This window comes from Centruroides sculpturatus, unplaced genomic scaffold, assembly GCF_000671375.1.
Source record: "Centruroides sculpturatus isolate CEXI.00-Female unplaced genomic scaffold, Cexi_2.0 scaffold559, whole genome shotgun sequence".
NCBI lineage: Eukaryota > Metazoa > Arthropoda > Arachnida > Scorpiones > Buthidae > Centruroides > Centruroides sculpturatus.
This window is the reverse complement of record NW_019384826.1, coordinates 82690-94064: the sequence shown is the minus strand read 5'-3', so window position 1 is coordinate 94064 and position 11375 is coordinate 82690. Positions and strand designations below refer to the sequence as shown.

The following is an 11375-nucleotide window of genomic DNA, read 5'->3' as shown; positions in this document are numbered from 1 at the left end:
ATTAGGTTGGGGAAAAAGAAATCCATTATTTTTACGTTCATTTCAAGTCTTTATTTAACATGGTTTCGGTTGTTCGACTTGGATCAAATATGCACCGTTTTGTTTTATAATTTGTTGCCATTTTAAAAGTAACTTCATAATTCCTCTCTTGTAGAAGCCCTGGTCCCTAATGGCGAAAAACTTGATTAAGTGATTTTCGCAATCCTCTCTTGATGCCAATTTCTTATCACCAAGGAAATTTTGTAATGATAAAAAAATATGGTAATCGCTTGGTGCCAGGTCTGGACTATAAGGTGGATGCATCAAAACTTCCCAACCAAGCTCCCGGAGTTTCTGGCGAGTCACTATAGATGTGTGTGGCCTGGCGTTGTTGTGATGAAGTAAAACACCTCCCCTGTTAGCCAATTCTGACCACTTCTGATCAATCGCTAGCTTCAAACAGTCCAATTGTTGACAGTAGAGGTCCGAATTTAGTGTTTGGCCATATGCAAGCAGCTCATAGTAGATGATTCCTTTCCAGTCCCGCCAAATGCACAGCAAAACCTTCCTGGCTGTTAGTCCTGGTTTAGCCACCGTTTGAGCCGCTTCACCACACTGACCACGATCGTTATCGCACAATATTGCCATATGTAACCCATTTCTCATCCCCAGTCACCATCCGTTTAAGAAATGGGTCGATTTCGTTCCGTTTGGCCAAGGCTTCGCAGATGGAAATTCGATCCATAATGTTTTCTTCCGTCAATTCATGTGGCACCCAAACATCAAGCTTCTTTTTGAATCCAGCTTTATTCAGATGGTTTAGAACTGTTTTATGGTCAATCTTTAGCTCCTGGGCAATGCTACGAGTGCTAACGTGCCAGTCTACTTCTATCATTTCCATGATTTTATTGACATTTTCGACAACGGGCCTACCTGTGCGAGGTGCATCTTTAACATCGAAATTACCAGAACGGAACTGACGAAACCAAAATTGCACATAATTGGCTGTGACAGTATCAGGACCATAAACACCATTCACAATTTCAGCTGCCTGGCTTGCATTTTCGCCTTTATCGAAGCAAAATTGTAAAACATACCTAATTTTCTCTTTGTTAACTTCCATCTTTTACACCCTATAACTCACAACTGAATTGACCAATCAAAAAACTGTAAAAGAATTTTTTTTAGTACAGAATGTCACTTTTCCAATAAGTACAAGTCTGAACTTGTGTCATCAATATTTTATGAGATATGTATCACTACAGCCGTCTAGTGAAAAAATAATGGATTTCTTTTTCCCCAATATTATACGTATGGATTTTTTGTTACTATGTCAATAGTTTTTACTGTGTCTGTTATACACCCATGTGTAATGAAAAATGTAAAAATGGAAAGAATAATATTTTAATTTTTTATAAAAAAATGTTTTTTAAATGTTTGTGTGTACCACTCCCCTTAACCCCCACATCTGCAATGGTCAAAAATTCGGAGAACCAGGGGAAGGGATCACTTGGTCAGGGGATAGAGGAGTGAAAAGTCCCCACCTTGCAGGCTGGACATCTGGAGAACAGACGTTGAATTCATCTGTCCTTAGTATCAATTTTTCCTTCGAGTTAAACTTTAGCAATCTTTATTTGTATTTTACATATTAACATGGTATGCATAGTATTTAAGTTAAAACATAAATTGATGTTTCTAAAACGGTCTACCCTCCTACCCCCTAGTTTGTGAAAAAAGCAAAATAAGAAACAATTTTTGTTGTGTACTTAATGAAAAAATGTAAGTGTTTTTAGTGTTTTTGGTTTGTTTCATTTAATGTAATATAACATAGTCATGTTTTAANAGGACCATAAACACCATTCACAATTTCAGCTGCCTGGCTTGCATTTTCGCCTTTATCGAAGCAAAATTGTAAAACATACCTAATTTTCTCTTTGTTAACTTCCATCTTTTACACCCTATAACTCACAACTGAATTGACCAATCAAAAAACTGTAAAAGAATTTTTTTTAGTACAGAATGTCACTTTTCCAATAAGTACAAGTCTGAACTTGTGTCATCAATATTTTATGAGATATGTATCACTACAGCCGTCTAGTGAAAAAATAATGGATTTCTTTTTCCCCAATATTAAAAGATTCTCAGCAGATAAAAAAATATTGTATGCATGTTAAGATGATCAGAATATAGCAAAATTGTTTATCTTAACTAATATTTCTTAAAATGATAATATATGTGGAAAATTGCCTAACTTCAACATTATTTAAAATTACAGACTAAAAAATCATTGCATACTTTGCATCAAAGAAAAAATTAAAAGATTAATACTGTGTTTAAATTTTAAGTTTAAGCGTATGTTCATAATACATGGAATATTAATTTAGTAGATTTGTTAAATGGTTTCTATTTTATCAAAGAATTGTTTTGTTGGTCTCTATATTTAATTTTATTATTATTACTGTTAAAATATTTTAATTTTATTTTACTGTAAAATATTTTAAAAATTATTTTTTTACTTTATTACTGGTAGGTTGACAGTACAGCAGTATATCGGTGACATTTTATGATCTGTTGCTGTTTCCTTTTTGGCTGAATTACAGGGATCCACAAAATCTTCAAACCTGTTACCAGGGTGTTCTCTCATAACAAGAAAAAAAAAAAGCAAAAATAAATAAATAGTTCATTACTAATGTTTTTGAATCAAAAAAAGGTTCTTCTTCAGGTAACATTGAATTTCTGATGGAATGCCAATCGGAGAAAACAATTTGAAATTTGAACACACACTTCACAATTACATCTTAGGCATGTGCACTCAAATGATTGACAGTAATCATAGATTTTTGTTCATAAGCACCTGCCATGCTAGTTATTTCTTCTTTTTGATTGATGCAGTTATTACTGCTAAGGCTAGCTATGTTTATGCTAGCATTAGCAGTAATAACTGCTGTGTTGTGTGTGCTGTGAGGTGCAGAATTATCTGCACCACATAGCACGCACAACACCTCAGGTGGTTAGAGGCTGCCAGCATATACATAGCTAGCCTTAGTAGTAATAATTGCATCAATCAAAAAGAAGAAATAACTACCAGTAGTGTCTCAGGCACTTATGAACAAAAATCTATGATTACCATCAATCACTTGAGTGCACATGCCTAAGACATAATCAGGAAACGCATGTTCGAATTTCAAATTTTATTTTCTTTGATCGGCATTCCATCAGAAATTCAATGTTACCTGAAGAAGAACCTTTTTTTGATTCGAGAACGTTAGTAATGACCTATTTATTTTTTTTTGTTGTGGGAGAACACACTGGTAACAGGTTTGAAGATTTTGTTAATACACTCTGGTGTTGAGTTAGTGATGTGTACAGGGATCCACTTTTGAACAAGATAATATTTGTGCACGTAAAGTTGTCATAAGTTGTATATCTTCAAATTATTGACACACTGTTCTGGCTAGCTATGTTCCAGACTTTTCCATCATTGAGCATGTATGGAATGATATGGCATGCACTGACATAGAGAAAATCAGACAAGAAATATCAATGATACAACAGGTGAAAAATGAATGGAATTAACCTATCTTGGGTAAAAAATTAGGGCACCAAGTCATTACCAAATCATATTGCAGCATGAATTATCAGCAGAGATTGAAATACACTCTATTGAATCTTTAGTTTTTAGTACTATACTTTTAAATGTTTGTTTTCTGTGAAATTTAGAATATTTCTTAGTTAAGCTACATTTCTAGAATTTTTGAAAGATTTTCAGTTCTTGTAGTTACATCTGTCAGAACTGTCATCTTATAAATCACAAATACATTAACACAATAATAAACAATTAAAAATTTTTTACTATTATGTAAATATGATTGTAATTTATAAGGTGATAATTGTGATAGTGTAGCTGTAGAGTCATTGAAACTTTCAAATTCCAACAATAGCCTACAAAGAAAGGTGTGTTTGGAATAAGGGCTACTTTGTCATTTTAGAAACATTTTTGGTCAATAACTGAGCTTTAATTTTTAATTATACAATTTATTATATAAATATGAAATAAATATTTTGAAGTACAAAAATACTATTGGAATGGAATGTGTGTGTTAAATTTCTTCAGATTAAAAAAGAAACACTTGATTGAAATAGCTATGAAAATAATATTACCAGTAATAGTATTATCTAATTTTTAAATCCTATTATGAATACTTTCTTTAAAAATGTATTAACTAAGTTTTATCAAATATTTGAATTTATAATTCTATTTAATTTAGTTAGCTGGCTTAATATGTCGTTGGAATGTCTTGAGAATTCAGCAGTGGATAAGGGTTCCAGATTTCTTATCCAAAATAGCTGCACTGACATTAAAATGGCTTCTAAATTCCTCTCCTCCTCAAGAGGGAACTTTACCCATGGGGGCTACTCTTGAAATTCAACGACAGCAACAACTTGAACTAATCGAAGAACAGATGCTTTTAGCCAGAGCTCAAGAATTCAGAGAAAGGGGCAACATGCAGGTAAATTAAAATACATTTGTTTCTTATAACAAGTAATATCAAAATTTATTAAAAATAATCTTTAAGACCAGACAATCTGCAGAAAGTTTTGCTAATAGATTTATGCAGCAGGATGGTGGAATTTTTCAGAATTACAACAGAAGAGAAGAATGGGAAAATGTATTTAATATGAGAAGAAGACAGCCCAATCCAAGAGAAGAAGGTTTACAGGGAGGTAATAATTTTTTTATATACTAAAGTATACTCTCTCATATAAATCTGACGATAAAGTGCATTACATACAATTTATAAAGCAAAAAAATTTCAATTAATCTATTTTCTAAAGATGATGTAAACCTTTTCCTTTCAGAGAATTTTAGTGCTAATGTTGAGAATGAAAGTACTTTTCCTGTTGTTGAAGAACAGGTATGAAAAGTTAACCTTCAAAATATACTAAGCTTATATTTTAACAATATTCTTGCTACCATAAAATTTATGTTTTTTAAAATTACAGGTGCAAAGATTAGTTGAAATGGGTTTTGATCGTCAAAGTGTGATAAGAGCGCTTCGAAATTCAAATAACGACATTAACTTAGCTACATCCATCTTGTTAACGGAGACATAGTTTCTTTATATGAATATTTAACAGCCAGTAAATAATAGACTGCTTTGCAAAATATTCTTTGCTAAATTGTTATATANAGTTAGTTTTAATTAAATGACATGACACTTTTTTTGTCAAAAGAAATAACAGCACTGGGAATCAATGAATTGTCATTAAATTTTTGTTATAGTCTACATTAGGTAAGTGGTTGAAGTGTGTGGAGAGTTTGAGCTAAAGCAATGAAGGATTCACTGAAGGAGTAAAGCAAACCAAGGGTTTGATTGCTTATCTACAATTCTATTATTATTTACAAAACTGTTGATTTGTCAATAATAAATCTATAAAGTTTTTAATTAAAATAAATAGAATGTTTGAAAATATACAGTTACAACTGATGATTTTTATGGTACAATAATCACAAATACAGTAACAAAATGTAAACTGAAATGATAAATGCTTTTTCATTCATTTAAAATATGCAATTTTTGATATTATGTCTGAATTTGAGTCAGACATAGAAATATTAATGAGTAGTCTGCAGTGGTGTGCCGTGACATTTGATGATAGGGAAGGTGTGTTGCTGTAAGAAGCCAACTTCAGGGGCAGCCAGTTGGGCGTCAGTGATCTAGATCAGTGGTTCCCAACCTTTTTTCATTAGTGTACCCCGTGACATGTCATATCTCTAGATTGTACCCCGTGACATGTCATTTCTCTAGATTGTACCCCTCATTTAAGAAATTTAGTGAGTANAATTTTTTTTTTTTAAATATGTTTGTAAATTTTATTTCAATAAAAAATATCTAGTATTAGATATTATTTATGATATTTTAAACTAGGAGTCTGTGTAAATTATTTTAATTTTAAACATTTACAGACAGAAAATGAAAATAAAACATATAATTACATTTTTATTTGTATGTTTTTTGCATGGAAACAGTGAAATTAGGTTTAAGATAACAAGAATAAAATATAATTTTGTTTATTGGTTAATAGTAAAATTGAATAACACTCGTTTAAAAGTTCCAAAAAAAAACTATTTTCATGCTTTATTTATCAGAGAACGTCTGAAAAAGTTTGGAAAAAGATATTAAAAAATTGGTTTAGTATGTGACTACTAGTTAGTTCCTTGTTATGTTTTATTTATTTATTTTTCTTTCCCTCTTCTATTTGAAATTTTATGTTTATAAAATAAAACTCGAACTATTAAGGATAATGCAAGGCTGACTAGAACGTGAAACTCGCTTCTCCTAAGCAAACCAATGGAGGTTAGCAGCAGTCACGTGACTGTTGCGTATGTTAACAATGGATGATGCAAGTGAATTAGTTTCGGTCGTCATTGAAAGAAGTACGGTCCGATCATTAAAGGTAAAGGCAATTAGTTTGTTTATATTTTAAAAAATAACATTAAGCGAAAAATAAGAGAATCATTTTAAAATTTATCTTCTTTTATTTCAATTTTCTTCTTTAAAATAGAAGATAATTTTAATAGGCTTCTCTTATTTGTTTTGTATATTTTTATGACGCGTTTTTAGTTAATAAAAGCTTATTATTAATGAATAATTATGATTTTTTTTAAATAATAAAAAAAGAAAAATAATCGAATTTAATTAATTCTAGTGATTTATTGCACGAAAGTAAAATTTTTAGTATAAAATTACTAAACTAAGTTCATTTGGTTTCACTTTACCACACGCTTTTGGTGTGTTTTTCCTCCTCAACTTCTCATAAAAATAATGAAAAATTTTAAGGAAAATTAATTTTTAAAGCGTATATGTTTTAAATTATTAAAAAAATTATATATATAAATTAAATATTTTTTAATAGTTGAAATATATCGACCTAAGAAAAGGAAATACTTAAGTATAAGTTGGCTAACTTTCAAATTTAAAAATAAATAAATAAAATAAAACCTTGGGGGGAAAAAAACGATCGTGGTACGATGACCATCACTCCAAGGTTTTGTACTTGACTATCGAGAAATTTTGCGCTAGAAAAATCATTAAAGTTATCAAATAATATTTAAAAAAAATGAAAATAAATGAATAAGTTTTAGTTAGCACAGGTTAACACTCGCAATATTTATTTATCTATCTTTAAAAAAATGCAACGAAGTGAAAAATCTGGAATTATTTGTACAAAATTAATAATTCGAGATATTGCTAACAACCGCAAAAACAAATGCTAGTAAGCATTTTTATATGATAAAATATATGCCAAAATTTATATATGTGTATAAATTATTTGTAAATAACATTATTCCTCTAATGCTATTTTCTAATAGCAATCGTCGCATTTATTGCATCATTCGGAGCGCTGGCTTCTATAAAATCACTTCTTTAATACGTTTGCTTATAAAATCGAATTGGTTAATGCTGTGTAAAATTAACTATTATACTGTTTTGTACCTTTTAACTGAAATTATATATAATTTTACCGTCGTAATTCGTAATTTTTAATTTTTTTTTCTTAAACTCTACAGTTCATTGACCTTCTTGATTTCTTTATTTCTTTAGGGCATCGATTCGTGTCGATTTTTTTTCCATTATGACTTTTTTGTTTAGTGTGAAATTTCTTGTTCTTTCTTGTTAAAATGTATCGATATAAAGCCTATAAATTTCCGAAAATTTATTAATGTTTTATCAGTTTGATATTTACGAAAATTTTTGTTTTATTCGACTTCTTCCGTGAACAATATCGTCTTGGTAAAAGCTCCCTTCTGGCTATTTAAACTGGAACCATTAAGAAGTAATTCGTCTATTACCGAATAAAATACTCTACCCCAGTTTTTTAATACTATAATTTGCATTCCAGTGAATTCACTGACATATTAATATAACGTAAATACTATTAGGTTTTTGTGTGTTATGTATATAGCAATTAATAATAATGAATGTTTCTTTACACGTATCTAATAAATTATTATTATTTCAACATTAAAAAGTTGTATGTAAAATATTTAAGTGGATCCAAATGCTGATTAGTTAAAAGAAATAGTTAAAAAGAATGCTATAAAGGGAGATATAAATTATATATATAATGAAAAATGAGTAACTTAGCATGCCTTTTTCCTTTGTAAGATGTATAATCATAGTTTATCATATATTAGTTTCTGTATGCAGATGCAGCTTTATGCATGTATGTATGTGTATACATACATATATATGTATTGATTTATTTATATTATTGTAATTAATTCACTTTATTGACATTATTTAGATGTTTATCCTTGATAACAAGGACAGATTAGAAAAGAAAAAAACAATTATTGTTAACAAGTTATGCTACATACTGTATTTTAGAAGTAAAGTAAAATTATAACAAAATAAATAATAGAATGTAAGAGGAAAATGCTCAGCAATTTGAAAATATTTAAGAGTTATTTAGAAATTTAATACTTTATAAATTAAATTTTTTTTAGGTTTTATTAATTAAAATTAATAATAGATCCTGAACAATTTAATCTTTCTCTTATGTGAAATTAGGATAGACTTAATTAAAATTTTATGTATAAATTTATAACAGTAATATAATTTTTTCCCCAGATGCAAAAGTTTTCTAGATGTAAAATATTCTCAGCATTTTTGGCAACTATTTTGTTTATACAAGTGGTATTAGGATTATATGCTCTGTACCAAAAAGATAGAATTTATAGGTTACCTCCAAATGATTTGTTAGAGGAGAGAACTCAAACTAATCACCTTCATCCCATATCACTTCTAAATGTCATGAGACGAAAAGAATTAAATGAAGATATTAAACCACATTTTGTAGCTCGAAGAGGTATATTAGGTGAGATAAATAATTTATTTTAATATTACAAAATATTTTGAATTATTTCAAATGCATGTTTTATTTGTAATAGGTAAAAATATCAGCGGTAATAAAGAGTTTACAGATGTAAATGGCGAAGATGTTGATCTTAATTTTACTTGCAATACCTGTGCAATTGTTGGTACTTCAGGTAATATAAACATATACAATAGATTTTAATCTAATTCTATTTTGCTTTAATTTCTGATAGAAATATTTATATTTATAAAATAATAAATTTTTTTTTTATATCTTGAAAAAAGTTGATATAAACGAAATCTACATTTAAATAGTGACATGTCATCGGTCAATTAACAATTAATTTAATGGCTATAGTATAGTCAAAATTCTTTTACATTTAAATGTTTAGAAGTATGTAAAGATATTTTATTCATACATATAAAATTATATCTTCATAATATTAATATTTAATTCTGAAGTTGAATATATATTACTTCTAGGTACACTTTTGAATTCACATAATGGAAATTCAATTGATAAAAATGATTGTGTGTTCAGAATAGGATTGTCACCTACAAGTGGTTTCGAAACTAATGTTGGAAAGAAAACAACAGCAAGAATTATAAATAGCAGAAAGTATGGCATGTTCATTTCCTCACACTTATATTGAATAATATAGAGAGGATTGCATGCTATATATATATATATATATATATTTTATTATTTAGATTAGCTGAACTATTAAAGAAACCGGATAAATTAGTATCTGGACATTTGTCCGTTGATAAATGGATTTATTATAATTTACACGATGCTGAAAATATATCCTGGATATTAATGAAACTGAGAGAGATGAAAAGGAAATATAAGAAAATGTCTTTTTTAAGATTCAGTAGAAGAGGTGAACGCAGAGCACTTTCATCATTGAAAAAATATGGTGAAAAATCAGGGTGAGCACTGTTTTGAAGATATTATTTTACATTCATGAAGTTTATTTGTAAAGTATTAATGTTTTTTTTTTTAACTAGTTACGTATTAACCGGTGCTTTTCCTTCCACTTTATGGTATGCGGCTAGAGTGGCCGATCTTGCAAAGTGCTCAAAAATTAATGTATATGGCATACCTGACTCTAAATATTGCAAGTAAGTAATATTTTTAATTGAAATCATTTGTACACAAATTTATATATATATTAATATCAAATGTGTGTTTTTGTAGAAGATATATGGACAGCATAGTAAACGAAAAATATTGGGATATACTTTCTTCTCAATTATGCAAAAATGGAGTTGATTTCAGTTCAAGGACTACTGATTCTGAAGTTTTATCCATAACTGACAGGAGAAGTCTTAAAGGATGGGCTAAAGTACACAATATTAGTTTCACATCTCCATCTTGGCCTCAATAATAAATCTGACTAAATTTTAAAATTATATTTACACTTTATATAAAATTATTTGCCCACAGGGCACTAAGTCCTCTTTAATCATATTCATCATGAGTTTGGCTGGATCCACAATGGTAACAGCTGATGAGGGGGGACAGGGTTTACTGTTATCTGGGACATACCACATATGAAAAATTCCTACAGTTCCTAATCTAGACTGGAATGCAGGTATCCCAGATGACATGCTATAATACCTTTACTGTCTGGATCATCCAGCTATGGAATAATATTTACCAGAAATTATATAAAAGTATAATATAGAATAAATTATTCATGTTTAATAAACTTTGTAAATAAACTAAAAATAAAGAGTTTAGAATTTTCAATTATAGTACAAAATACTAATACTAATAATGTAATTGAGACGTCTTCCAATTATGTGACTGTATTTCAGCACAGATTGTAAATAATTCTATTCTGTTCTAAATTACAGTAAGATTCTTTGTTTTACAACGTGAAATTTAAAATTGATTCGTTAACATTATGAAGGTTTGGCGTTCAATGTGAAGTTTATTGTCTTGTCTTGTTTGGATCTTTACTATTAGAAAAATAACTCATAAGAATTGCTAAAAAATTTTTCTTTCTTTCTTTGGTGGCCCCTGACATCCCCCAAAGGAAAAACACTAGAAAATTTCCAAAAAATACGTTTTCTTAATTAAAATTCGTTATATACAAGGTCTGTTCAAAAAGTATCAGACCTTATTTTTTTCCGCGTAAACCAATGATGCGCGAGAGGCCTCCTTTGGTGGAGTTGTGGAGGAGACAGTCATGCACATCTCTGAATTTTTTCCCGCCTGCAGGAAGCGTCAGTCGTTGGCAATCGGCCTATGAGTGAGGTCATGTAGAGCGCTCTCGTCGGATTCCACTAAGCTGAAAAATGACTGAACAACGCGAGCAGCGGTATTACATCAAATTTTGCCAAAAACCTTGGCGATACCCGAGTGTAAATCATTCGCAAGATTCAGCAGGCTTTCGGGGACGATCCTCGAGGCCAAAAAAAAGCGCGGCAGGTCTGCAGCAATATCAAAGGTCATGTTGACAGTTTTTTCGACTCTCGTGGGGTGGTGTGTCGTGAGTACGCACC

At 29.8% G+C, this 11375-nt stretch overlaps 3 protein-coding genes across 6 annotated transcripts in view; 2 read left to right on the top strand and 1 right to left on the bottom strand.

The window, feature by feature from the left end:
* Nucleotides 1–5164, top strand: part of LOC111630020 (ubiquitin-associated domain-containing protein 2-like) — a 42140-nt gene extending 36976 nt beyond the window's left edge. For 2 of the 3 annotated variants that reach the window (XM_023374012.1, XM_023374015.1), the window contains exons 6-9: nt 4248–4490; nt 4557–4704; nt 4840–4895; nt 4984–5164. In XM_023374012.1, coding sequence (XP_023229780.1) covers nt 4248–4490; nt 4557–4704; nt 4840–4895; nt 4984–5094 — 558 coding nt within the window. In that variant the 3' untranslated portion in view covers nt 5095–5164. The remainder of the gene's footprint in view (nt 1–4247; nt 4491–4556; nt 4705–4839; nt 4896–4983) is intronic. The other variant, XM_023374013.1, reaches the window with a different exon arrangement.
* On the bottom strand, nt 254–2327 carry LOC111630021 (histone-lysine N-methyltransferase SETMAR-like). Of its 2 annotated transcripts, XM_023374017.1 has the most exons (2): nt 1837–2327; nt 254–1011 (listed from the first exon to the last, which is right to left on the bottom strand). In XM_023374017.1, exons 1-2 carry the CDS (start codon nt 1925–1927, stop codon nt 608–610), a joined length of 495 nt encoding a protein of 164 aa, XP_023229785.1. In that variant the 5' UTR covers nt 1928–2327; the 3' UTR covers nt 254–607. The 2 variants fall into 2 exon arrangements, with proteins under 2 accessions (XP_023229785.1, XP_023229784.1); XM_023374016.1 differs by lacking the exon at nt 1837–2327 and having other exon boundaries at nt 254–1262.
* A 918-nt stretch (nt 5165–6082) lies between the features above and the next one.
* Nucleotides 6083–10596, top strand: LOC111630029 (alpha-N-acetylgalactosaminide alpha-2,6-sialyltransferase 5-like). Its single transcript, XM_023374031.1, has 7 exons — nt 6083–6438; nt 8616–8862; nt 8936–9034; nt 9345–9480; nt 9573–9794; nt 9873–9986; nt 10063–10596. The coding sequence occupies exons 1-7, from the start codon at nt 6367–6369 to the stop codon at nt 10250–10252; spliced, it is 1080 nt and encodes a 359-aa protein (XP_023229799.1). The 5' UTR covers nt 6083–6366; the 3' UTR covers nt 10253–10596.
* Nucleotides 10597–11375: the final 779 nt, after the last annotated feature.